This window comes from Nycticebus coucang, chromosome 18, assembly GCF_027406575.1.
Source record: "Nycticebus coucang isolate mNycCou1 chromosome 18, mNycCou1.pri, whole genome shotgun sequence".
Lineage (NCBI taxonomy): Eukaryota > Metazoa > Chordata > Mammalia > Primates > Lorisidae > Nycticebus > Nycticebus coucang.
In genome coordinates, this window is record NC_069797.1 from 51095217 (window position 1) to 51122805 (window position 27589).

Below are 27589 nucleotides of genomic sequence, written 5' to 3' on the forward strand. Positions count from 1 at the left end.
CAAAGGCTCTGAGTGTCATTAGATAGATTCGGCAAGACATTAGGCAAAATGATGTTTATGTGCACACCATAGCTCTTCCCCATGCACCTGAGATCAGTAGCAGGGTATCTCCACTTTGGTGTTCTTCCTGCCTTCCTTAATTTCCTTGCAAGGCTTACATGAAGAGTAATTATGATGTATAGGCAGTAATTATAGTTTATAAACAGTAAGCACAGTATTAATATTTTTCCTGAAAATCAAGTTAGAGGAAATCTGTCTAAAATGAGATGTAAAACAACAGCAATTGAAATAAATATTCTAACTCAATTGTCCCAAGCACTCTCAAAAAGAATAACAGTGTAATCTATCTCCACAATAATGGACAAATTATAGTAGGATTGTTTTCAGCGCATTCTCCCATCCTGCTGGGCAAAAATTGGCTCAGATAAGGAAAATGAGCTAACCAAGCTGGGGGAAAAAAACAAAACACAAATCTCAATAGAAAAGAACCTACCAATTATTTTTGATGCCTGGAAAACAGCCTGCACCAGAGGATAAGGTTTTTCTGGCTCTCAAATATGCTTTTTTCTCTTTTCATGTGTCTGTCCACCTCCCTGGAAACTGCGGGGTAGGGAGGTTTAAAAATAGTCAATGAATCATGGCAGATAATAATGTGCAATAGTTACATAAACAGCCAGCCCCGGCGCCCGGGCCGTGGGTCGGAACGGAAAATATCTGGGTCAGAGTTGTCACACTGAATAGGGTCCCCCGGAGCCGGCCTTCGGGAGGCGCGGCCTGGGAGGAGGCTTGGCCCTGTGGGCCGGGAGTAGCTGGGGAACCGCGGGCGGCTCGCGGGAGGGAGCAGAAGTCCCGGGACGGGCGCGGGCGGCGGCGCGAGCAGGGCGGGCGAACGCTGTGCTCCCTCCACATGGCCGGGAGCGGGTCACGGCGACGGCGGAGGCGCTGACAGGCCCCGGGCGGGGCGGGCAGGCAGGCCCGGGCGGGGGCCTGGGACCGAGGGGAAGATGAGCACCCTCCTAGAGCAGAAGGCGCAGCAGGAGAGGCTGCGGGAGGCCGCGGCATTGGGGGACATTCGGGAGGTGCAGAAACTGGTGGAGAGCGGGGTGGATGTGAACTCCCAAAATGAGGTCAACGGCTGGTAAGTGGGGAACCGGGGAGGCCTAGGGTCAGGGCAGCCGGCCGCGACCTGGGCCCAGCGCTGGCCCTGGACGCAGGGTTAAGGCGAGGCCTGTCCCCTAGCGCCTTGGAGGTTGTGCACTCTTTAGGCCTGCCCAGCCCCCCTCCTCCCTCCCGCCTAGTGCCGTCTGGAGCGCAGCCTGCCCAAATTCCGGCCCACGTGGTCCACCCCGGGCAGCGCCCACTGGGACCCTGGCGTCCCCGCGGTCCCCCGCCCTCCCGGGCTAACTTGGCCGGAACAGTGTTGGAGGCTGTGATTCTCAGCGACTTTGCGCTGGAACACAGGGCCCTTTTGAGTAATTGTTTTGCTGTAGATCCTTCTGAGGAACGCTTCGTGCAAAACTAAAAGCAAAAGCAACTGAGCAAATAGGAATCTTATTAACTAGCACGATTTCTTTAGCCAAGACCAGTAAACAAAACCAAACATTTGCATCACTATTCTGTTGCTCTGTTGTTTCACTTCAACAGTGATTTGCTGCTGCTGCCTACGGTTGCCTGCTGAGGGGAGACTCATTTGTTTATCCCGTATTTGCTTTGTTTTTAAAGGTAGAATCTCTTCCAAGATTTTAGACGTCTGCCTGCAGACAGTATCCTTCTCAATTAAACAAGCAGTCTCATTTTAAGATATTGGTTGTAGTCAAATTTTTAGTTTTAAGTTACTAAATGTGCTGTATCATTCTGCCCTTTTTGCATTTAAAATTTTAACTTCGATTTGATCCAGGTAATGCTTAGTCAGCCGATTTTGCTAGCGTAAAGTGAGTTGGCAATTTTTTTTTTTTAAGTGGAATCCTACATTTTGGAACCTAAAGTGACCACGGAGTTAAGTTCAATGTCAAAGAATGACTTGCCCTAGGCCACACGGTTATATGGTAGGACCAGAACCAATATTTCTTTTTTTTTTTTTAGAACCAAGATTTATTTACTACCTCAAAAATCTATCTACATCCTTTCCCTAAAGAAAATAGCCTGGATAGCTGTCCAGAAAGCCAAGAAACAATGGAGACCACCTCTTTGTTTTGTTTTGTTTGAAAGTGCCAACTTGCTGTTATGTATGTACCTTTCCTGAGCATTGCTCCGTGGTTCAAAGTTGTGAATTACTGTTTTGACACTAGGAGGCAGTGTTGTGTAGAAGAATGGGCTTGGTCTTTCCTGCAGGTTCTTGTCTGTTCCTGCCTAGCTATGTAACCTCACCCGAGTTCCTTTACTTTCCACTTATTCCAGAAGAGTGTTGTGAGCATTAATGAGATGAAGCATAATATAAATAGCTCATATTCATTGAACTTGCTCTGTAGCACAGGTGCGATTCTAAGCACTTTACATGTGTTAGCTCATTCACAACTACTTGGAGATACAGGTATTGTTTTTTGTGTTTTTTTTTTTGTTTGTTTGTTTGATATGGGGTCTCACTTTGTATCTCTCGGTAGAGTGCTGGGACATCACAGCTCACAGCACCCTCAAACTCTTGGGCTCAAGCGATCCCCTTGCTTCAGCCTCCCCGAGTAGCTGAGACTACAGGCACCTGCCACAACACCTGGCTATTTTCAGAGACAAGGTCTCATTATGGCTCAGGCTGGTCTTGAACCTCAGGCAAAAAGCAGATGGTGACTGAGAAATTGCTCAGGCAATTCTCTTACCTCGGGCTGCCAGAGAGCTAGGATTACAGGCATAAGCCACTGCACCTGGCTGAGATACAGCTATTGTTATTCTCTCCATTTATAAATGAAGAAACTAAGGCTCAGAAAGACTAAATAATTTCTACAATTTGCCTAGTGCTCTTTCCCTAGATCAGAGAATTTACAGTAACTAGTGGAACTAGAATGCAAACCTGGCATCTGACTCTAGACCCTACCCTCCTAAACACAATGCCTGTCACATAATAGGTGTTTAGTAAATGTAGAGTGAATCTGAAATAACCTGAAGAGACTTCTTACAGATTTAATTAGGGAAGATTTCTAATAGGCACCTCAATCAGCCAATTCTGCTAGCTCCATCTTGCGACATAATCACTAGAATCTGATTACTTCTTGCCAGCCCTACCACTACAGCTGTCACAAAGCCACCATCACTTCTCTCACTTGGATTATTGCAGTAGCCTCCTAACTCCTTGCGTAAGCATAGACTGTATTTATACCCTACACTCTTTTCTCAACACAATAGCCAGAGGGATCTTGACTTAAAGCATAAGTCAGTCAGTCACCATTCTGCTTTTCTATGTTAGAAAGTATGTTTTTTGAGGGTAGCCTTATATTCACTGTGCTTAAAACCCTCATATCTCCCAACTCACTTTGATTAAAAGCTTACGTTTCTACCCCTGTCTTTGCATCTTCTCTCCTTACCTCTGTGCCTTATGTCTCAGGATTTATCCTTTTGCTCCGTTCTTTCCCCTGGCCTTCATGATTTTCCTGGAGTACGAGGTACTTTGCTGATTCAAGACCCTTGTGTTTCATCTTCCCACTGTCTCACATGCTTTCCCCCCAGAAACCACATGGTTTGCTTGCCCCCCTCTTTCAGATCTTAGTTTTGATGTCTCCTTAGTGAGGCCTTTCCTCTAAAATTGCACAGTGCCCCCCTTAACCTCTGGTATTGCCTAGTCCCTTATACCCATCATCTAGCATACTATATCCTTTGCTAATTTATTTGCTTTATTTCCACATACTGCAGAAGACTAATGTGAGTATTTAAGATGAAGCATAATATAAATAGCTAACTTTTGTTGAACTTGCATTGTAGAACAGAGGCACAGACGTAAAACGGGGGGAATCATGACAATAGTATTTACCTCATGGGTTTGTATGTTTTTTTAATTGTAGACACAGAGTCCTTTTATATTGCCCAGGCTAGTCTCAAACTCCTGGATAGTGTTGAGATTATAGGTGTGAGCCACCATGCCTGGCCCTCATGGGTTGTTTTGAAGATTAAATGAGTTAATATATGTAAAACCTTTAGAACTGTGTCTAACACTTGTAAAGTATCTGTGTTGACTTTTTTTTTTTTTTTGAGGCAGAGTCTCAAACTGTTGCCCTGAGTGGAGTACTATGGCATAGCTCACAGCAACCTCCAACTCTTGGGCTCAAGTGATACTCTTGCCTCTGTTTTTCTATTTTTAGTAAAGACAGGGTCTTCCTCTTAGCTCAAGTCTCAGGTTCCAGGTCTCAAACTCGTGAGCTCAAGCAATCCACCTACCTTGGCCTCCCAGAGTGCTGGGATTACAGGCATGAGCCACCATACCAGGCCTGACTATTGTTTTTATTTTCTTATTGTGAAGCAATGCTGGGTTACCCTCAGAAAACTTTCTCTCTAGCATAGAGAAACAGCATAGTGACTGATTTCAATTTTTTGTTGCTCAGGAACCATAGTTTCAGCACTGATGAATGGTGCCTAGTTGATGAATGATATCCAGTGCCTCTGGTCTGAAATAGTTCCCAGCACTAATAGGATATTCTGACTACAAACGTAAAGCTTAGAGTTGAAGTTCAAAGATAAGAGTTCCCACGTCAATTGTAATTCAAGTGTCATACATACCTCTTGGTTTCAAGTATAATGGCTTATGAAGAAGCTGAAAATATTGCATGGCTGCAATGGCTCTGAGTTAGGGCTGCCCAGAGCCACACACTCTGGACTATAAATGATGATCACTAAGGGCACGGGGGCATGCTATGTTGACTTAACCCCACTTTACATGGTGATGTTTTAGCTAGTTGGTTTGTCTCAGAGTCTCTCAGACCCACTGACAGTAAATTGCCTCCCTCACTCTCAACCTTGTCTTGATCAAGTGATTTACTACTAGTAGCAAGTGAGCATTTTACTTCTAAAAGGAAGCATGTTTTTCTCATCATGCTCCATTCATTTTCGAGGGCTTACTTATCATAATCATTCACGTTTCAAGCCTGTGCTACAGATAATCACACACAAATACACTTGAGGCTACAGTTTGCTTAGAATTAATGATATATTGGATCCTACCACTCTAAGCAATGTCTACCTTATGCTTAGTCCACTTGTTTAGCAAATATTAATTAAGCACCTATATGTACCAACAATACATTTCCTTATCTTTCTTAGAGTCTTACTTTGTTGTCCAGGCTAAAGTACAGTGGCATTATCATAGGTCACAGTAACCTCAAACTCCAGGACTCAAGTAATCCTCCTGCCTCAGCCTCCAAGTAGCTGGGACTACAGATGCTCATCACCATACCTGGCTAATTTTTTTACTTTTTGTTTCTGCTAATTTTTTATTTTTTTTAGAAACAAGGTTTCACTCATGCTCAAGCTGGTCTTAACTTCTGACCTCAAGTGATCCTCCCACCTCAGCTTTCTAGAATGCCAGGATTACAGGCTCCCGTGAACCACTGTGCCAGCTCGTTTCCTTATCTTCACAGAGCTTATAGTTTTTCCTTAACAGAGTTTATAGTTTAGAAGTCTAGATCAGGAGGCCTTCCTTATTTTTTCCAAATTGGCAGTCATTTTGCCAGAGTGTATACCTTAAAGACACCTGGATAATCTCATTCTTTTTTTTTTTTTTTTTTTTGAGACAGAATCTTACTATGTCACTCTCGGTAGAGTGCTGTGGCGTCACAGCTCACAGCAACCTCAAACTCTTGGGCTTAAACAATTCTCTTGCCTCAGCCTCCCAAGTAGCTGGGACTACAGGGGCCTACCACAACGCCTAGATATTTTTTTCTTATTATTGTCATTGTTGTTTAGCTGGCCCTGGCCGGGTTTGAACCCACTGGCCCCATTGCATGTGGCCGGCACCCTAACCACTAAGCTATAGGCGCCGAACCGAAATGATTACTTTTCCTTAAATGAATCTGATATGTTAGAAGAGTCTTTTCTCAAAAAATTTTGGTTGTTCCCTAGACAAAGGATCCAAGAGAGACTTCCAACTTGGGTTCTCCCCTTTGCCAGAAGCGCTGGTGCTTTCTTACTCCTTCTGTATTCCTTTCTGTCTAATAAAATACTATCTTTTTTTCTTTTTTTTGGTTGTTAATATATGATTTTTAAGTAGAAATTAAAATAGAAATTAAAGTATGTATGCAGTGCCTTATATTTATGCAGATGAGGATGTGTTTATAACTTTCTGGAGAGAATTAGAAAAACCAACTTTTTTAAAAATGGAAAAATTTGGAAATCCCTTGTATTTGTGTAAAGGACAGAAAAGAGGAAAAGAGTGATCAACTGAGATTCAAACAGGAATAAATACTGTAGTATTAACCATTTAAAGTGGCAGAGCAAGCTGCAGATAGGAGATGGTTATTAGACTGATAATATTTAATCTTCAAGTTGCATTTGATATATATGAAGTTTCCATAGTCCCTGAAAAGGAATGTGGCAATATAAAAATATATTTTAAAGAGATTAACATATCCGATGAGTGATACTGATGGAGTAACACTATTTTAAAGAGATTAACATATTGAGTGATACTGATGGAGTAACACTCTGCAGTATCACTAGAGTTATCTACCTAGCCAGTCTCCCTTCTGGAAGCCATTGAAATGAAAGCTCCTAGGATAAATTAGCTTTTCCCAGTGACCGGAAATGAACTTTAAAAATAAACTTTAAGCATGTTAAATATTTTGATTATCCACTTCGTGAAAGGTTGAGGTTACCAGCCTGGTTTCCTTGTTCTGGCTGAGTTCTAACAGGCTTATTTTATTATTATTATTTTTTGTAGAGATAAGAGTTTCACTTTATCGCCCATGGTAGAGTGCTTTGGCATCACACAGCTCACAGCAGCCTCCAACTCCTGGGCTTAGGCAATTCTTTTGCCTCAGCCTCCCGAGTAGCTGGGACTACAGGTGCCCGCGACAATACCCGGCTATTTTTTTGTTGTTGCAGTTTGGCCAGGGCTGGGTTCAAACCCACCACCCTCGGTATATGTGGCCAGTGCTTTGCCCACTGAGCCCTAGGCGTCACCCTCTAACAGGCTTATTATTTACTAATGTTTAGGATTTGAAATATCAAATCGTTCTTTCTCTTTTTTTTTTGAGATAGAGTCTCACTTTCTCGGCCTTGGTAGAGTGTTATGGAGTCATAGCTCACAGCAACCTCAAACTCTTGGGCTCAAGTGATCCTCTTGCCTCAACCTCCCAAGTAGCTGGACTACAGGTGCCAGCCACAATGCCTGTTTACTTGTGGACCCACACCTTTCCCCACTCTGGGGTCTCACTCTGGCCCAGGCTGGTCTCAAACCTGTGAGCTTAGGCAGTCCACCCACCTCAGTCTCTCAGAGTGCTAGGATTACAGGCGTGAGCCACTACACCTGGCCTACCCCTTCTTTTTAAAAATAATTCTTTTTTTTTTTTTTTTTTTCTGAGACAGTCTTACTCTGTTGCCCAGGCTAGAGTGCCATGGAATCAGCCTAGCTCACCAAATGTCAACTCCTGGGTTTAAGTGATCTTCCTGACTCACCTCCTAAGTAGGTAGAACTACAAGCATTGGCCATGATGTCTGGTTAATTTTTTTTTTTCCATTTTTTAGAGACAGGGTCTTGCTGTTGCTCAGGCTGGTCTGAAACTCCTGACCTCAAGGGATCCTCCCATCTCAGCCTCCTTAAGTGCTAGGATTATAGGCATGAGCCACTGAACCTGGCCTTTTAAATACTTTATTTTCTTTTCTTTGGACTAGGACTTGTTTACATTGGGCATGTAAACGCAACCATGGTCAGGTGGTCTCTTACCTGTTGAAATCAGGAGCTGACAAAGATATTCTTACCACCAAAGGAGAAATGCCCGTCCAGTTAACATCAAGAAGAGAAATCAAGAAGATTATGGGAGGTAAGTCTGTGTTTTGGGCAAACTTTTGGTTTGGTAATTTTTAAAGGGTTATGTAAATGTTCTGTTTTCTTCTTTTTAAGTGGAAGAAGATGATGATGATGATGATACCCTCCCCCAGCTGAAGAAGGAGTCAGAACTGCCCTTTATTCCCAACTATTTGGCCAACCCAGCCTTCCCTTTTATCTACACCCCCACAGCAGAGGATTCAACCCAGCTGCAGAATGGGGGCCCCTCCACACCTCCCGCATCACCACCTACAGATGGCTCTCCTTCGTTGCTCCCCACTGGGGAGCCTCCCCTACTAGGGACCTTTCCCCGGGACCACACCTCTTTGGCACTGGTTCAGAATGGTGATGTATCTGCCCCCTCTGCCATACTCAGAACACCAGAAAGCACAAAACCGGGCCCTGTTTGTCAGCCACCAGTGAGTCAGAGTCGTTCCCTGTTCTCTTCTGTCCCGTCCAAGCCACCAGTGTCTCTGGAGCCTCAAAATGGGACGTATACAGGACCGGCGCCAGCATTCCAGCCATTTTTCTTCACAGGAGCATTCCCATTTAATATGCAAGGTAACCCCTCATCAGCAAACAGCTTCTGCAATAGGCGGGGGTCAGTGTCCAGAGGGTGGGATTTCTTTACATATTTTGGGTATAATTAAAAACTTGCTGCGGGCAGCGCCTGTGGCTCAAAGGAGTAGGGCACCGGCCCCATATGCTGGAGGTGGCAGGTTCAAACCCAGCCCCAGCCAGAAACTGCAAAAAAAGAAAACTATTCTATAATCCATTAGACTTAAATTTTGCTTCTTGTAGCTATCTTTACTCTGCCCACCCCTGCCCCCTGCCCAAGATCACACATTACATTTAGTTATCTTATTGTCTCTTTTAATATGGAACATTTCTTTACTCTCTCTTTTTTTTTTTTTTTGAGACAGAGTCTCACTTTGTCATCCTTGGTAGAGTGCCAGGGCATCATAGTTCACAGCAGCCTCTTGGGCTCAAGTGATTCTCTTGTCTTAGCCTCCCAAGTAGCTGGGACTACAGGTGTCTGCCACAACGCCCAGCTATTTTTAGAGACCGGATCTTACTCTTGCTCAGGCTGGTCTCAAACCTGTGAGGTCAGGCAATCCACCCACCTCAGACTCCCAGAGTGCTGGGATTACAGGCATGAGCCACTGCACCCAGTCCACTTTACTCTTTCTTCATCAATTTTTATCTTGATTTTTTTTTTTTTTTTTGAGACAAGAGTTTTACTATGTCACCCTCAGTAGAGTGCCATGGCATCACAGCTCACAGCAACCTCAAATTCTTGGGCTTAAGTGATTTTCTTGCCTCAGCCTCCCAAGTAGCTGGAACTACAGGCACCCACCACAATGCCTGGCCATTTTTTGTTGCAATTGTCATTGTTGTTCAGCTGGCCCCAGGCTGGGTTCGAGCCTGCCAGCCTTGGTGCATGTGGCTGGCGCAATAACCACTGTGCTACTGGCACTGAGCCTATCTGGATATTTTTGAAGAGTCCAGTCCAGCTGTTTCTGTAGGATATGATTTTCTTTCATTCTTTTTTTTTTTTTTTTTTGGCCGGGGCTGGGTTTGAACCCGCCACCTCCAGCATTTGGGACCCGCGCCCTACTCCTTGAGCCACAGGCGCCACCCTTCTTTCATTCTTTATTAGTTGGTATTTCACTGTAAAGAAGGGCTTTCCCTTTTCGCTCATTTATACCAGCATGAACGCATAGTTTCTTATTTTATTCAATGAGTTGTAATCCATTACTATCATTTTTTAAAATATTCTAATTATTCCAGATTTGACCAGCGGGAAAATTTCAAGCTAGTTTTTGTGTCCCTTAGACATGTCCCCATCATTCTCAGAGTACTTTCTTACTTCCTGGTGCTGCAAGATGCCCCAGGTTCAGTGTGACTTTCCCTGCCTTAACCCTGGAATCAGCCATTTCTCTAAGGATCCCAAGTTCTTTTTGGTGGAGGATGGTACTTATTATGTGGGCACTAGATGTCCTCATCGCTATAGGGTGTCATTTCTTTTAGGCCTGTTCAGAGAACAAAGCCAGATAAGAAAGAAAAAAGCAAGCAAGCAGATAAACATACACATTCATATGTTCACATATACACATGTGTATATATGTATTTCCATATATTTATTTGTATTTTTTTAAGAATATTAAAAACTACAAGTTCCTCCTGATACTTCCAATTCTAATTGAATTCTACAGGGTCTAGTCTAGTCTAGACTAGTATAGTCTAACCTTTCTTTTTCCCTATAAGTAACTCCCTCACTTCCTGTTTTTGAGGATTGATTATTATAGGTGCTGATAACAGTGGCCTAGGGGAACTATGAGGGATTAATATATAAGGAGTAAAACAGAACTGCCAAATGTACGTGAGTGCTTGGCTTGGGCCATCTGGCAGCCAGGCTCAGAATATATAGGCAGACCTCTTAGATCCTAGATGCATGAATAATAAGCCGAAACCCCTTCCTTATTAAGGTGTACTGTATTCAAATCATAGCTATACTTTAGATTTCCTTACTGCCTTGTCTTTTGGCTCTTTTACTGTCTTTTTTAAAGGAGTTTCTTATTTCACAAATACCTTTAGGTCCATAATTAAACCTTTTAGAGTAACTCATGTACCATATCTTGGCCATGCCTTCTTTCTAGCCCTTTCCCTTCCCCTGCTCATGTAGTTTGATACCCAATCTCATTCTTAAGTCTTTGCCTCTTAAATTTTTTTTTTTTTTTTTTTTTTTTTTTTTGGTTTTTGGCCGGGGCTGGGTTTGAACCCGCCACCTCCGGCATATGGGACCGGCACTCTACCCCTTGAGCCACAGGCGCCACCCTAAGTCTTTGCCTCTTTAGCTCCACTGGCAGAAGCAAATAATGCTTCTACACAGCTGAGACGGCTGCCCTGCCCCCATTTTACTCTGTGAAACAGTCTTAGATGTAGGGAAGACAATGCAGGCAGCTGTCTCAGCAGAGCCAGAATTGGGCAAACCATGTTGACCGTGCTTCGTTTTCTCATTAGGTGACAGAGCTTTGGACAAGGCACGATTAAGTGTAACCTATCTTCTAGAAAAGGTCTTAAATCATGTGGGTTGTACTGTGCTAGAACCATTCATTAACCTTTCTCCTTTTTTCCTAGAGCTGGTACTCAAGGTGAGAATTCAGAACCCATCTCTTCGTGAAAATGATTTCATTGAAATTGAACTGGACCGACAGGAGCTCACCTACCAAGAATTGCTCAGAGTGAGTTGTTGTGAGCTGGGTGTTAATCCAGATCAAGTGGAGAAGATCAGAAAGTTACCCAATACTTTGTTAAGAAAGGTAAGAAAAGTCTGGTAAGCATAAGTGGCTGCTTTTTGCATTTGGAAAATACCTAGGTTCCTCCTTGGTTCTATGAGTCATAGTTGGAGAAATAAACAGAGAATAGAAAAGGAGCAGAGTAGTTTTCCAAATGTAATCATTAAGCTTTCTTTCCCTCTACTGAGTCTTCAGAGACTACAAAACCAGCAGTTTTGAAAGTTGTAGGATACTGGAGAGCTTTTTCTGAATTACCATTCATATATACCTATTTTTGGTTGTTTCTATAGTAATCTGTAAGGATTAACTTAGTGCAATATTAGATGTGCCTTATATTTTACAAGTTAAGAACTAATTTAAAATACAGGGCTAACCCACATAGATACAAATGTGGTCCTTTCAGCATCTGCTTTTTTTTTTTTGAGACAGAGTCTCACTATGTCGCCCTTGATAGAGTGTCATGGCGTCATAGTTCACAACAACCTCAAAGTCTTGGGCTTAAGTGATTCTCTTACCTCAGCCTCCCAAGTAGCTGGGACTACAGGTGCCCCCACCACACCCGGCTATTTTTTGGTTGTAGTTGGCTCGGGCTGGATTCGAACCCCCCAGCTCTGGTGTATGTGGCTGGTGCTCTAGTCACTGAGCTACAGGTGCTGAGCCCATCTCTGTATTCTTGAACATCAGGCTTTTGGCATCTCAGGGTACCCAGGAGAAGTGATCCGTACACTGCCTCTGCCTTTAAGGTGTGTGCTCATCCTGTAGCAGCTGCCGAGCTGCCTTTAAGGCAGTGGTTGCAACCCACAGAAACTGTATTAAAGGGCCATGGCATTAGGAAGATTGAGAACCACTGCTTTAAGGGTTTTCACCATTCCAACCCAACTCATACCCTGGGGACTTAATTGCAGTCTCATTGACTTAGCTTGCCACAGGGACTTTTTTTCTCCTCCTATGTTTTGAAATGAGCCAAGATATGGTATCAATATAGGATACAAAACATATAGTGACAAGTGACTCCTCTTAACCTGTTTAACCTATTTCTGTTTTAGGACAAGGATGTTGCTCGACTCCAAGATTTCCAAGAGCTGGAGTTGGTTCTGATGATAAGTGAAAATAATTTTCTGTTTAGAAATGCTGCATCCACATTGACTGAAAGGCCTTGCTATAACAGGAGAGCTTCAAAACTGACTTACTAATGCAGCAGGGACTTTTTATGACAGTTTATGTCACCTCTGGGCCAAGGACAAGCCATTGATCTAAATGCCTTGGATGCCCATGAGGGCCCCTGGTGCCACTGTGTAGTGTACACTAACATTGTTCTGCCAAGGTAGGAAGCCCCTGACCCCCGAGCAGCGGTGCCACTCTTCCAAGCCTCTTGGTGCACAATAAACCTATTGCGTGAAGCTTTGAACAGCTGAGAAGTGGTCTGGAGAGGCAGAAGCCGAAGGTTCTATATCCAGTGTGTTTTATGTGCAGAATGTAAGAGAGTTGTCTAAGCAGAATCTGAGAGAGAGCGGAGCCTATTTCTAGCCACTCCTGTTGACAGTGCACCTGAAGGGCCAGGATGTGCTTTTTCTGTTGCATGCTCATGACTCTCCTGAAGTCCAGAAGTGACTAGAGAGGAAGACTGGGGAACGTACAGGTACTGGACAAATGAATTTTAGTGTGGCTTGTGACTGTGACGTTTCATATAACGTATTTATAAATGTTACTCAGGTTAAAAGTATTTAAGAATACAGTTACCTAATTGTAAATATGCTGTTAACCAAAAGAGCTTCCCCTCCCCCACTTTTCCTTTGTAGGCACTTCAGACTAAACAGTCAACTCTGCATTAATTCCCCTCATGGTCACTAGAGGGCTCTCTGATGCCTTCTAAAAGAGCAACCCCTTTTTTTACTCTGAAGCAATTCCTGTCATATATGTGTTTTATTGCATCGTATGAGAAGAGCACAAACATTGCTGTTCCACGTTCTCCACTTTCATTTTTCCACTAGAAATGAAAAGCAATTTTTAAGGCTGAATCTGTTGCTATTTTAAAGGTTATTGTGGGAATCTGAGCTAAAGAAGTTAGCATCTTTATTTTTGTATCAAAGATAAAGGTTATTTTGAAATTATTAGGATTTTTACACAACTCTGAAATCTGTTGCTTTTGTAAACAAATTGTTTGATCTTAAGGGATCCCCCCCCCACTACCACCACCAATTCACTTACAAAATCAGTTGTGAGTCTACCAACAAAAACAAAGAACAAAACATTTGACTGCACTCTTAAGCATGGCCTAAGAATTTTTTGAAGACTGCATTTAGGGATTCTTTTCTTTTCCTTCATTGTCATTAATGTTAAAATAAAAGCCACTGTCTTCTTGGAACAAACACCTTAACTTTAGAAATAAGAACCAGCACATTTAGACAAACAGGAGAGCAAGGGTTTGAAGCCAGCTGTTGAAGAGCATTCCTGCTGTCTTAAGAAGCTTTTTCCCCATAGTGCCTATAGTTTCCAAAGAAACTTAACTTCCTAACTGTGTTAACTTAATTTTGTTAGAACACTACAATTGAGTGAGAATGTGCAGATGTCAATGGAAGAGAATGTTGTGCTAAGATAATGGCCTCCTGCTACTGCTTAAAGGCTGAAATGAGGTTGAGATGATTTTCAAGGCTAACTTCTTGGAGTCACTCTGTTTAGTGACTTAACTTGTATTTCACCAATTATTGCTGGTGACTTGCTTACCCTTGTACAGTGTTTGCACAATAGAGTGAAGGTTATTACCCTTTCTCTCAAGTGCTTTAAAGAAGAAACCTCCTTTGTGTTTCAACCAATCAGAAGCTAGTTTAACTAGATGTCGTAAACTTTTTTTCCTTTGCTTTGAAAAAAGTTACAATTAAGTCTGATTCTATCCTGGAGGAAGTAAACTCAATATGAATTCATGTCCAAATTACCAGAGTTAACTCTTCAAGTCACCCAGATAAGAGATTGCTCAGGCCCCTGGCTGAGAGGGGGCCTACAGAGGAAGAGCTCCAGGACATTTCCCGGGCTTAGAAACAGAGGTGAGCAAGGGTCTTGGTGTCTCCTGTGAGAGATGGATCTGATGAGCCTCTGCCCTATGCTGGTCTCTCTTCTTCTTTATAAAATTCTCTGTGATCAACAGACTCCTGCATATGGCAGAGGGATAAGACTGCACAGTTGCTGGTAGGTGAGTTAAAAGTCTTAATCTATGCATTCAGAGAAATATTTTTATATGCTTTGTGTAATTTATAACAAGGATTTTTTTTTTTAGCTTTGTTAACTGTGAATTCACCCCTCCTCCTCCACTGCATATTTAAAGCATGTGTTCACACTGTGTGTAAACATTCACTAAAGAATTTTTCTTTGTGCATTGCTGACTGTTCAAACATTAATAAGTATTATTAAAATTAAATGTTAACAAGCCAATATTCCTTAATTTTGGCTTCATAAATAGCACTATACGTCTAATCACAGGGGGTTGAAATCGTTGGACAATCCCAGAGACCAGATGCTATAGAGAAAGAATAGAAGGGCTGCTCGCCACCTGCGCCTCCTCCATCCCGCTGCTGCTGCTGCTGCGGTGGTGGCGCTCATGCCCTGTCAGTGGCACCAGGAGACAGATATTTTGTGCGGTGTCTTTCCTCCGGGTTCACAGCAGTCGGCTTCATTTCTCTGGAGTAGTTGAGCCAGCTAGATGGAGGTCATCCCCTATTAACCACATTTTTTCATTATCCTGTTTATACAACTGAGCCTCTCCTTTGGGCTGTCAGCTCCTGTCAGGCCTCAATGAGCTCAGAAGCAAACTCCCACGACAAGAGAGGAAATACAGCCTTATACCTTCAGATCTTCAACTGAGAACGATGCTGAATGAATCTGCTTTTCTGTTGGTTCAGGCCAGCTAGGGCCTCACAAAGCAGACGTCATGCCAAATTGGCCTAATAAATCAGAGAGCATAGCAGAGACCTTTTCTTAGCACCAAGGAGAGGCAGAATAATTTGGGCATTTGTGCTTTCTTACTTGCTTTATCACAAGGATAGAAAAAAAGTCATCTTCCATATACTCATAAACATCCTGGGCAGAAACAGCCTGCCAAAAAAAAAAAAAATGTGATTAACCTTTAACAAATGGCCCTGCAGCACAGGCTGACCCAGGGCATATAGAAAAACTGGATCAAGGGAGCCATCTCCATATCTACTGCAAATCATTTAGGGTGGGGGAAAAAATAACAATCACCTACGACCACTCACATCATAACCAGGAGTAAAGGTATAGGGAGGAGGAGTGAGACCAAGGAGACCAGAACTCTTAGTAAAGTAACAAAGAGAAGACATCCATTCCAAACACAAGGCCGGTGTCAGGTAGACCCAGACCTCCAGAAAACCACTCTCTGTTGGCCTGCTCAAGAAAGCAAACCATTCAGCCTTTCATACCCTGTTGGCCAGTGTGGGACTGTCAAGGCAGGGGTAGCTCCTGGGCTTCTCTGCCCACACATTCAACTTCAGCTAGAAACTGAGGAAAATGAATGAGTTGGAGGCCTCACTGGCTATGGGAACTGTCTGGAACAGACTTTTAAAGGAGCTAAGAAATAAAAGCAACACACTTCTCAGGCCTTAGAGAAAGAGGCTTAAAGGGATGAGGGATGACATGAGGTGTTCACTGCAGCTTTCCCCAGAGGCCTTGGGTCAGATTTCTCACCTTTTCAGAGTATCTGAACAACAGGGCAGTAACTACTGTAAATTACCCGCTGAATTTTGGCCATCAAGACAGTATTTTCAGCCAAAGGCTCTTAGGTCTGAAGTTCAGATAACCGCAGCTACGTTGTCGTCTTCCACCTCTTCCCCCTTCCCATCCTTCTACAAGGTCCTAATCTCCCAGCCTTGTGAACAGGCAGAAAAAGTCCACAATAAGGTGTACATACTGTTGTGCACATAGTTTTTATTTCATTAGTGTTCCATTTTTAATGGATTCAGGCAGCACCCCAGAATACAGGACTCTGTTCCTAGGGATGGCCTAACCCAGCAGACTATTCCAGGAGGAAAAAGCTTTTTATTTCAAAAACAAAAAAACTTGAGAAAGTATGAAAAAAATCCTAGGAAGGAAGGTCATTTCATGAAATGATTGAAAAAAGTGTAATGTGGAAATACCACTAGACTGGGAGTGAGTTGACAAGGGACTAGTCTAGGGTCTGCCTCAAACCAGCTGTGTCCTCAGGCATATCATCCACCTCTGGGGGCGTATTTCCTTCTCTCAACCATTTGAGGTAAGGTTTCTCTGTGAGGCAGTTTACAGGGGCAAAATCTAACAAATGCCCCCTTTTTGCCATCAGTCCATTCCATGGACACATTTGGTATCATTTCCCTTCCTGATGAAAACCAGGAAAGGCCAGGAGGAAATCTCAGGAATGCATTTTAGGCAAGTCCAGCATCTTTGGCCATCCCGTAGAAAATGCCTCTAGCTGCAATGAGGTTGGTTGGTGAATCAAATTCAGCTACTGCCCCTTTGTCCAGGACGAGGACCCTAGCCAAAAAATAAAAGAAGTGGTCAGCCCAGACCTAGCCACATAGTCCAACCCTGCCCTTCTGGGCACTGCTCAGGCCTGTGGTGCTGTGCTGACCCACCCACTTTAGGCAGCCCACCTGACACTGCCACTATACCACACGTACATGCTTGTAAGGCTGGTTATTTTAGCCATTCTCTTAGTTCTGGCAAGTGAAGCGGTTTCTAGGATCAAACATGAGGTCCTATTCATCTCTGCTAGTCAGAGTTCTGAAAACCTTCCCTAATGAGCCCTTCCCTTCTCTGGGGTCACAGGACTTCAGCAGGCTATGCACAGGGAGCCATGGGCCTGTGTGCTGGGCCTTGTGCACAATCCATCTGCTTTGTGCGGGCTCACAAAGGCACCCAGCAGGATACCAGTTACAGTGAGCTTGACAGTGGAATCTGGGACTTGGGCTGCAAATCTGGCAGCTGCTGCTGGGAGGATACATCCCCCTACCCCTACACGGACCAGGGCCTGGGGGTTAGACTCTCCCACCAACCACACATAAGATGCACCTGATGCAAGGCCAACAGCCTGGCTCCACTAGGTGAAGGGTCAAGGGCTCTCCCAAGCCCAGAGAAATGCTCCCCTACCACGGGAGGGGGAGGATAAGCTCTGACCCCCCCCCCCCACCTACTGGGCTCCCAGACATGAGTCCTAGAAAGGAGTGTTTCTGTGAATATCACTGCCTGGCTACTGCCCAAATTGTAGCTCAGGTGCCTGCCTCCCCACAAATCAAAGTCTTCAGTAGTTTCTCATTGCCGTTAGGGTAAGGTCCGGGTGCTTTCCCTGGATCCTCAAAGTGTGGCATAGTGGGGCTTGATCTCTTCCCTCACCTTGGGTGTACTGCCTCCCTCCTCTGCACTCCAGCCTCATGTGCCCTCCTGCCTCAGGGCACGTGTTGCATCCTTTGCCTGAAATGTTTAGCTTCTCTCACCTCCACCCCCCCAACTCTTAATCATCATCAGGCCTGCTGGTGCTTTCCTTCTTAGGAGAGCAAGTGCCCTGGCTGCCCTGTGAGATAGGCTTCCTTGGGCTATACACATACACCCCTACTTCCTTTCCTACAGGGTCTAATTACAGGTTCTATAGCCTGATTATTTGATTCATTCCTGCCTGTCCCACTAGAATGAATGAATTCCTAATACTTAAAGTTGACCTGAGGCTCCCACCCTAGGGCTGCAGGTGAATGAATGATTTTTGGTTAGGCCTGGGGAGAGATTGTCTCAGACTCGCCTCTGGACCCAGGGTTCACCCTCCGTTCTCCTCCCAGTGGGGTCCTGTTGGGGGTGGGAGGTAGGGATGGGTTGTAGTTGGAACAAAGGGCAGCATCAGGTATTCTCAGTCCAGCCCCTGAGATCCTGCTGGCCATATGGGGAGAAAGACAAGGTCTGACCCAATGTCCTGCCTGTGGCACCCTGCCATGTCCCTACTGTACCATTGTTGAGGCCTGTTGGTATATTCCCACTGTACTCCATCAGCAGAGGCCTGTCTGAGCCTCCTGCCTCCTTCCTCTCGTGTTCCCACCCCCACTCCCAAGTCTAAGGAGCCAAGACTGTCAGGCATCTGAGTCACTCAGCCCCTTTGACCTCCAGCGCCACACCTTGACAAGTGACCCCCAGAGGGAGTTGGTCTGATTTGTTCTTTGGCCGATGGCCTGCCTTTCTAAGGAAGCCACAAGATCCTCAGGGCAAGGATCCTACCCTATTCCTCTGAGAGCCTAGTGCTAGGGAGAATTACAGGAGGGGACTGCTGGGGCTGGGGAGAATACATTTCATTGACACTTCTTTTTTTTTTTTTTTGGTTGCAGTTCAGCCGGGGCGGGGTTTGAACCTGCCATTGACACTTCACAACAATCCTGAGAGACATTATCATTTCCTTTTGAAAGGCTTTATAAATTGCCTTAGGGCACACAACAACCTGGGATTTAGTCCTCTGGCTCAGACACAGTGAGGCACAAGGTATCAGCCACTCAAGTGCTGTTGGGTCCAGCCACCAAGGCAGGGGCCCAGGCATCACCTTCCCTGAGCTGTGTCCTCGCCTGTACCCTGGTATAATTATCCCATCTCATAGGATGGTAATGATGTGCAAATGAAGACAGGGATAGTGCAAGCACTGTGTCTCCAGCGAGGAAGTGATGGCACTGGCATGAGGCTCTGGTTCCCCCACCTCACACCATGCACAGAAGGCAGGATGGAAGTGAACTATACACAATTCATAATGCCGGGGGGGGGGGTACTCCCATGTCCCTTCCCTATGTGTCTTAGAAAATGTCACTGTGTGCCTCACCCCTGCACTCAGATTATCATACTCTGGTCTGCCCCCCGTGCTCGTAACCCTAATCTTCCTGGCCCCTTCCTGATGCCCCAGGCCCCACCAGGTCCCCCGTTGCTTGGGTCTCCATGTCCTACCTGGTATAGTCCATGATAGTGTTAAGCCGGTGTGCGATGGTCAGGACAGTGCAGGTATCAAACTGGGTACGGATGGTAGCTTGGATTAAGTTATCTGTCTCCAGATCAATGGCGGCTGTGGCCTCATCTAAAACCAGGATGCAGCTCTTGCGAAGCAGGGCTCGAGCCAAGCACACAAGCTGCCTCTGGCCTACGCTGGGAATGGGGGGAAGAAGGCAGACATTTCCAGCTGGGTACCTCTCCAGCCTGCCTCCAGACCTAGCTCCCAGACCTGTTTCTGTCTCTACTCCTTCTCAGTGGCCCAGAACTGGCTTTCTGTCTAACCTCTCCTATTTCTGCCATAGCCCAACCTCCTATACCAGAGTAGAAGTCTGGACACCACGGGATAATGAGGGGCCTTGGGGACAGAACTTGTGCTAAAAAATATTGTGTAATCTCTAGTCTGTTGTAGCATCCTCAGCCTTCTCTTTCTGTGCTTTCCTTCCCATCTACATTTCTCTCATCCGGTGCTGTGATGTTTCTCTGCTTCATTCTATCAGTCATTTACATTTTAGTAAGAATATGCTTGCATTTCTTTTCTTGGATATTTGCACATAAGCCACACTATGCCATCTTGCTGTGTCTAATATTACACAATTCAGACAGTCGTCTCCTACACCCAGGGAAATACAGGCCAGGGCTCTGTTTAGGGCAGTGGTTCTCAATCTGTAGGTCGTGACCCACAGGAACTGTATTAAAGGGCTGTGGCATTAGGAAGGTTGAGAACCACTGGTTTAGGGGATGAGGAAGAGGCAAAGCAGGGGAGGACCTAGAGTCTGTCTGTGTCTGGTCACTGGGGAGCTGAAGGAAAGGTGGAATGCATACCTTCCTTCTCCTTCCTTGGCAGCCAGAGCCAGTGGACAAAGTGAGGCTGTGTTCCCAACCGCAGAGGCTACAGCACCCCCACACCCAAGGACAACTACCTCAGCCCTTCCCAAAGGGGTGAGTCACCACAGCCAGAGAAAAGGCTAGGCTCTCTCCCTGGCCCATTCCCGCAACTAATGAAGGTTTTGGCAGCAGAATGAGCTGCCAGATAGAATTCAGGGCTGATTTATGGTGGGACTGGCACAGGACACAGGTTGTACTTAAATTGACTACAGGCTTCGTAAGGGAGGAGGGGAGTGGATTTCTGCCTCTGATCTGGTGTATGTGGTGATAGGGGATGCTCCGGGGGAAGTGCTGATAGCAAGAAGGGTAGGAGAAAGGACCAGGACACAGACCAAGCTTGGAGAGCCCAGGCCCGTCTGTCAGCCCTCCCCAGCTCTCCTCTGTAAGTGAACCCCAGCTAAGATGCATATTGAGTCTTAAGGGCTGTCTGGTTGGTGGGGAATCCCAAGAGTCATCTGGGTGAGGAGGTACAAGGAAAGGTTTGGGACAAAAGGCCTCTCTTCCCTGAGACCTTTCCCTGCCCCTCACTAGCTAAGCAGGTTTGGGCCAATAATATCATACTATGGAAGCCTCACTTCCATCCACAGGACTGTGGTAAAGATTAAATGAGATAGTGGAGGCCAAAGTGCTTTGAACACTGTTATGTGCCAGGCAAATGTAGAGGTTTTTGTTTTGGTTGTCAAGGTCTGGGGAGGGTCCGTGAGTATGGGCTAAATATAAAAATGAAAATAAGAAGGAAGAAGAGGAGGAGGTAGAGGAGAGAGAGGAGGGGAGGAGGAGGCGGAGAGGAGGAGGGAGAATAGGCTGACATTTCACAGAAGTGTATCCAAGCTAAGTGCTTTTCATTTCATCACGCTGGCCCTAAGACTGCTCTGTCCAGGTAGCCACTGGCCCCACTGTGGCCGTCAAGCCCTTGAAATGTGGCCAGTCCCAGTTGAGACATGTTGAAAATGTAAAATACACACTGGATTTCAAACTTGTATGAGAACATGCAAATGATATATGAAATAAATTTTATTTATTTATTTATTTATTTTTTGGAGAGTCTCACTTTGTCACCCTCAGCAGAGTGCTGATGTGTCATAGCTCACAGCAACCTCAAATTCTTGGGCTCGAGCGATCCTCTTGCCTCAGGCTCCCAAGTAGCTGGGACTACAGGTGCCCACCACAATGCCCGGCTATTTTTAGAGATAAGGTCTTGTTCTGGCTCAGGCTGTTCTTGAACCTGTGAGCTCAGACAATCCACCCACCTTGGCCTCCCAGAGTATAGGATTACAGGCATAAGCCACCACACCCAGCCTCTGAAATAAATTTTAATAGTTTATTTTATTTAGACCACTATATCTAAAACTGTTTCTTTTCCCCTTTGTTTTTCAAGAGAGTGTCTCACTCTGTTGCCCCAGGCTAGAGTACAGAGGTGTCATAGCTCACAGCAGCCTCCAACTCCTGGGTTCAAGTGATCCTCCTGCCTCAGCCTCCAAAGTAGCTAGGACAAGAAGTGCATACCACCATGCTGAGCTAATTTTTTTTTGGTAAAGATATGCTGCTTAGGCTGGTCTCAAACTCTTGGCCTTGAATAATCTTCATGCCTCAGCCTTACTGCTGGGATTACAGGCATGAGTCACCATGCCTGACCCTCTTTTTTATTTTTTAAAAAATATGGCTACTGGAAAAAATGTTAATTACATATATAGAATGTGCCAAAAAATGTATATATATTTAAAGAAAGGAAACAACTGTATTAAATTTGTAATACTGAAGTCATGTTTGACTTCTGCAATTACAAGGGGCACTCAACCTGACCTATATTCATCTTTTGTTATTGATACATAATTACTATTACAATTTTTATACAGTTTTTCCCCTTCTTAAAATGTGGATACATTTTTTGGCACCCTCTGTATGTGGCTTGCATTATATTTTTCTTGGGCAGCGTGATGTGAAGAGGTATGGACTGTTAGTATCCCCATTTTAGAGGGAAAGCAAAGGAGGCACAGAAATGTTAAGTAACTTGCTCCAGATCAACAGCTACCACTGGTATGGGTGTGTTAAGCCTTAGGACTTAGTGAGTCCTAAGGTGACTCCTGGTCCTTTCTGATGCTCAGTGACGGGAGATACAAAGTCTGAGACTGTAAGAAAGCTCTAGAGGGGAGAAGGCTTTCTGCCACTTGTTCCACAGTTCTGTCCAGAGCTACCTTCCCCAGCCCAAGCATAGAATTGACGACCTTGGGTGGCGCCTGTGGCTCAAGGAGTAGGGCGCCGGTCCCATATGCCAGAGGTGGCGGGTTCAAACCCAGCCCCGGCCAAAAAAAAAAAACACACACACACAAAAAAAAGAATTGACGACCTCACACATCACTGAACAAGGTTTTGGAATCTCCCAGAGCTGTCTTCTCCCTGTTGTGTAACTTTGGCCACATCTCTTATCCTCTCTGAACCTGTTTCCTTACCTGTGAAATGGGATCATGGACTACCTCTGGGGCCACGTTAAGTGTCAGTGGGGTAGCACACCATGCCTGGCACACAGAATATGCTCAATATAAGATAATGCCCCTCTGTGCACCCTGGTTGGCCTCAACTCTTTCTCATGTGGTGCCAGACCATCCAGTACCCACAGGGTTCCCCAGGGAGAACTGCTGTTCTTGACCTGTCCACACTTGGCTTTTTTACCTGAGATTTTCCCCACCCTCAGAGCACTGGAAGTCCAGGCGCGCTGGCTGGGAGCTCACAAACGTGTGCAGGTGGGACAGCTCCAGGGCCTGCCAAATGTCCTCCTCTGAGTAATGGCCAAAAGGGTCCAGGTTCATACGCAGAGTCCCCGAAAACAGGATGGGGTCCTGGGGGGCACGACATGTCCTCATGGGGAGGCAGCTCAGGCCCAAAAGGAGCCATGGGCCCAAGGACCAAGGAGAAAGAGAGGGATTAAGGTGGCAGCATTCCGCTTCTGTTCCCAGCCCTCTGGGAGGGAGGCAACAGCGGAGGAAGGAGACAGAGTTGCCTGCAGGGGAATGATAAAGCTCAGTTTTGCCAATCACGAAGTCCTCAGCGAAAACAGGAATCAGAGCCACTAATCTGACTCCAAAGTGTCCAGTCGGCAGAAAAATATACTCTGGAGGAGCCAGAATAAGTGAAATGTAATTCAGCTGTACAACAGGAGACTGGGACAGAACATCTCGGGGGACTGGAGCTTAGAGGTGGTCCTTCCCTGTTTGCTGGTTCAGGAGGTCAAAGGGCAGGGTCTAACTGAGCAAGGGTGTCTGACCCTTCCAGAGCTGTGCTTGTGGTGGCTGCTTGGTGGCTTTACTCCCTACTGTCCATGCAGCACCCACCACAAGCCTCAAAACCCAGGTTCCAATCCCCATCTTCAAACTACAGAAGGGGTCTTGGCTGCCCCCAGGGCCGTTGGTCAGTGTGGCCAGTCCACGTCAGGCTCATACCTGGGGGATGATGGTCAGCTGAGAACGCAGGTCATGGAGGCCAATGTCTGCCACGTTGAGGCCATCGATGCGGATTTCACCCTCTGCTGCCTCCAGAATGCGGAACAGGCAGAGGGTCATGGATGATTTGCCAGCCCCAGTGCGGCCCACGATCCCCACCTGGCCGGGTGGGGAAGGGGATGTCAGTGGGGAGCTGAGAGGTCACAGGGCATCTTTAGGACACCCCCAGAGGGGGGCCAGAGCACCTGCGCTCTCAAAGACGCACGCTCCCTGCAAGGCCACGGCCACGGCCGCATACCCGCCCAGGCGGGAACACCTCTGACCCAAGTGCCACACGGTACCTTCTCGCCCCCGCGCACGCGCAGGCTCAGGTTTCTCAGCACCAAGTCCAGCCCGGGCCGGTATCGCATAGAGTAATTCCGGAACTCCACCTCACCATGCTGGGGCCAGCCTGGCGGAGGGCGCCTGCCCTCCATCACCCAGGGGGCCTGTGGAAGGACAGACGGGGTCTCATCAGGGTGGTATCTTTTCTCTAGCCTGGCACTCCCCCATTTTTCAGTCTCTCTCATGTTCCCTCAATCCTCACCCACTAGGATCCTGGGGGAAGGTTTCTGGCACTTCTGGGGCTCAACCTTGTGGTTCAATGACTCTTGTATCTCCCTAATTATTCTGCACTGAGCCACTCTAAAACTTCCCTTCCTACCTGCTCCCAGCTCTACTGGGGCCCCATGTTCCCTGAGGTGCCGCCCACCCCCCTTCCGCCTGCCCTACCTCCTCTCTCCCACCTCTATCCATTCATGATTACTGAGTGGCCACCCCGTGCCAGGCAGGTAGACAAAGTCCTCGCCTTCCTGAGGTTTACATTCAGCAGATAAGCAAATCTTAACATAAGAAGTGATGAGTGTGAGGGAGCAGGATGTGTTTAGTGTGGCTGATCCATACAGGGTAGTCAGGGAAGGCTTCCTGGAGGAGGTGATAGTAAAGACTTGAGGGAGTTAAGGGAACAGTCAACCATTTGGGGGAAGGGCATTCCAGGCAGAGGGAATAGCAAATGTAAATGCCTCCAGGTGTGTTCTGGAGCACAGTGACAAAGATGAGAGGTAGGGGGCTGAGACAGTGGGAAGCCTCATCAAGGAGGGCCTAGCCATTTTAAGGACTATTTTTTTTTCACTTCGAGTAAATGCAAAGCCATTAAAGGGCTGTACACAAAGGATGACGTGATTTGGTGTGTTTTTAAAGGATCTCTCTGGCTGCTATGGGAACATGGTGGCAGGGTCATGTGTCTGAGTGGAGGTGGGTGAAGACAGGATCATGAGAGAGGAGGGGTGTGGAAAGAAGCCTAGAAAAGACAGGGGTAGGAGGGGCCGGGTTAGGAAGAACACGGCCAGCTGGGGCAAGCGCTCAGTGAAGGCAGACTGAGAGGGTGAGGGTCACAGAATCACGAAGGATCCCCAGAAGAAAGGAGGTGTCATTTCATCTGGACATCACTGAGAGGTTGAATTAGATGAGAACAGGAAAGTGTCCCTGGGACAGGAAAGGAGAGAGGTCACTGGGAAAGAGTGCCCGAGCCTGGAAAGGAGAGAGGTCACTGGTGAGCAGTCTCAGTGGAGTGACAGGGCCCGACAGCAGACGGCAGGGGCAGATGAGATAAAGGGTGCAGAAGACATGGAGAGGGCACGTGTGGACCATACCTTAAAACAAATTTCATGCCAAAGGAGAGCAGAGAAACGGGGTGGGAGAATGCAGGGGAAAGGGAGGGTTCATTTGTGTGTCTAGAATGGAAGATGCACTGGAATATTTTTGCACGTGGATGGGAATCATCCAACAGAGGGAGCAGGACAGACAGTATAGGAGACGAAGGTGTAACCGAGGAAGTCAAGTCCTCAGGCGCCATGAGGAAGAGCAGAGGGAATGGACCTTGAAACAAAAAGGGATAATTCCTCCTAAAAGAGAAGGGAAAAAGATGAAGGAGACGCTGGTAGGTTTATAGGTCTGCAGGCAGCAAGGTTAAGTGAGTTCCTGCCTTATAAACTATTTTGTCATGGAAGTGTCAGACAAGGTTGATGGCTGAATACCAGGGAGGAGATTGGACGTCTGCAGCCAGAGAATGTTTGAAAGAAACCTTTCTGAGAGTGGAAACATATGATTCTGGGGGGAGCAAAGTAGGAAGACTCAGCAGTGGTGTGTGATTTTAAAATGGAGGTAAAACCAGTGATTTTCTCCAACCAAGGTATAAGGTGCTCAGTGTAGGTATATAAAGGAGGTCCATAGGTGGGTTCACCTAAGGTGGCATTTTGTAGGTGGATACAACTTAGAAGGGAGCTGGTGTAGTACAGCATCTAGCTTAGTTGGACTCAGCACCTGTACTCAGTGGCTAGGGTGCCAGCCACATACACCAGAGCTGGCGGGTTCAAATCCAGCCCAGGCCTGCCAAACAACAATGACAAGTACAACCAAAAATTGCCAGGCGTTGTGGCAGGTGCCTGTGGTCCCAGCTATTGGGGAGGCTGAGGCAAGAGAATTGTTTAAGCCCAAGAGTTTGAGGTTGCTGTGAGCTGTGACGCCACAGCACTCTACCCAGGGCAACAGCTTGAGCCTCTGTCTAAAAAAGAAAAAGAATCTAGCCTAGTTGAGGAGGGAAAATATGCCAGAAGAGCTGATGGACAGAGAGACAAAGGCAGGTCACAGGATTGGGGGTCCCAATGAGGACAAAGGGCTATAGCTATGGAGGACTAGGAAAAGTGAGCTGGGAAGGACAACAGGGTAGTCTAAAAGTGGAATGCTTGACACTGAGATCTCAGAGACAGTGCAGCTTCTGGGCATGAGAGGTCTCAGCTGTGACCATGGGCAAGGTGGAGAAAAGACTGGATGACCCCAATAGAGGACAAAAAAGGGCACACTGTCCCACCTCTGCTCCTTTGCCCAGGCTCTTTGGTAGAAATGCTTACTTCCCCACTGCCCACCTACCGTCTTGCCTAGTCTAGCAAACCTGCCCATCCTTCAAATCTGCTCGCCTCCCCTTGATCACCCCAGTGGAAGGACTTCCCTTATCTGCCTTCCTGGGGTACACCACACCAGAGCTCTTATCCACTGCAAAGCCCTGCAATATGTCTTACACCTTCCACTAAATCAGAATCTGCTGAGGGAAGACCCTGTTTTGCTCAACTCATAACCTTTTATATCTCTTAGCATAGACCTCTGGTTGATGCCCAATAACGTTTGGATGATAAATGAATGAAGAGTCACCTAAGCAGATGGCCTTAAGTTTTAGGGATGGTGGGCCACCAAACATTCTTCCCCAGCTATTTCAGATTCCCCCTGCCCAGGCTAATCACGCTACCCACCTCTGTCTCTGTCTTGGAGTACTCCTTGACTCGTTCCACAGCCACAATATTAGACTCCAAATCCGACATGGCTCGGATCATCCAGTTCAGAGCAAATGTCACCTGGCCAAAGGGACTGGGTTATAGATAGAGTGATCTTTCCCTCCCTGTGACAAGGACCTTGGAAAAAGTTCAGAGTCCTCGATTGCGCTCCCCTTAATGATGGTCTGACCTAGGTGGCCTTAGGAAAGCCCACAGTGTGCCAGCTGCAGCTCTAATCACGATAGTACCTCAAATAGTGACAATGCAGAATTAACTCACCCCTTGTTTCTCAAACTTTAATATGTATAAGACTTCCTGGAGAATCTTGTTAAAATGCAGCTTCTGATTCAGTGGGTCTGAATGGGACCTAGAACCCGAGATTCTTCATTTCTTTTTTTTTTTTGTAGAGACAGAGTCTCACTGTACCGCCCTCGGGTAGAGTGCCGTGGCGTCACACGGCTCACAGCAACCTCTTAACCCTTGGGCTTACGCGATTCTCTTGCCTCAGCCTCCCGAGCAGCTGGGACTACAGGCGCCCGCCACAACGCCCAGCTATTTTTTGGTTGCAGTTTGGCCGGGGCTGGGTTTGAACCGGCCACCCTCGGCATATGGGGCTGGCGCCCTACTCACTGAGCCACAGGCGCCGCCCCA

At 46.3% G+C, this 27589-nt stretch overlaps 2 protein-coding genes across 9 annotated transcripts in view; one reads left to right on the forward strand and one right to left on the reverse strand.

Annotated features, from left to right (window-relative positions):
* Positions 1-748: 748 nt before the first annotated feature.
* ANKRD40 (ankyrin repeat domain 40) lies at positions 749-14678 on the forward strand. 2 transcript variants are annotated; one of them, XM_053569882.1, is made up of 5 exons: positions 749-1138; positions 7807-7955; positions 8036-8521; positions 11102-11283; positions 12306-14678. In XM_053569882.1, exons 1-5 carry the CDS (start codon positions 1005-1007, stop codon positions 12450-12452), a joined length of 1098 nt encoding a protein of 365 aa, XP_053425857.1. In that variant the 5' UTR covers positions 749-1004; the 3' UTR covers positions 12453-14678. The 2 variants fall into 2 exon arrangements, with proteins under 2 accessions (XP_053425857.1, XP_053425858.1); XM_053569883.1 differs by having other exon boundaries at positions 8042-8521.
* Positions 14679-16170: 1492 nt separating this feature from the next.
* Positions 16171-27589, reverse strand: part of ABCC3 (ATP binding cassette subfamily C member 3) — a 65740-nt gene continuing 54321 nt past the window's right edge. For 6 of the 7 annotated variants that reach the window (XM_053568719.1, XM_053568722.1, XM_053568721.1 and 3 more), the window contains 6 exons: positions 26918-27019; positions 23915-24061; positions 23574-23732; positions 22807-22973; positions 19210-19404; positions 16171-16776 (listed from right to left, as the gene is read on the reverse strand). In XM_053568719.1, the coding sequence (XP_053424694.1) occupies positions 16668-16776; positions 19210-19404; positions 22807-22973; positions 23574-23732; positions 23915-24061; positions 26918-27019 (879 nt within the window). In that variant the 3' untranslated portion in view covers positions 16171-16667. Of the gene's footprint in view, positions 16777-19209; positions 19405-22806; positions 22974-23573; positions 23733-23914; positions 24062-26917; positions 27020-27589 lie in introns of those variants that run through there. The other variant, XM_053568723.1, reaches the window with a different exon arrangement.

What these genes read in the sequence shown, in the direction of transcription:
- ANKRD40 (XM_053569882.1), top strand. Translation starts at nt 1,005, where the DNA reads ATGAGCACCCTCCTAGAGCAGAAGGCGCAGCAGGAGAGGCTGCGGGAG. An exon ending in ATTCCCATTTAATATGCAAG is followed by an intron (nt 8,522 to 11,101) that starts GTAACCCCTCAT and finishes CTTTTTTCCTAG; the next exon opens with AGCTGGTACTCAAGGTGAGA. An exon ending in CCAATACTTTGTTAAGAAAG is followed by an intron (nt 11,284 to 12,305) that starts GTAAGAAAAGTC and finishes TTTCTGTTTTAG; the next exon opens with GACAAGGATGTTGCTCGACT.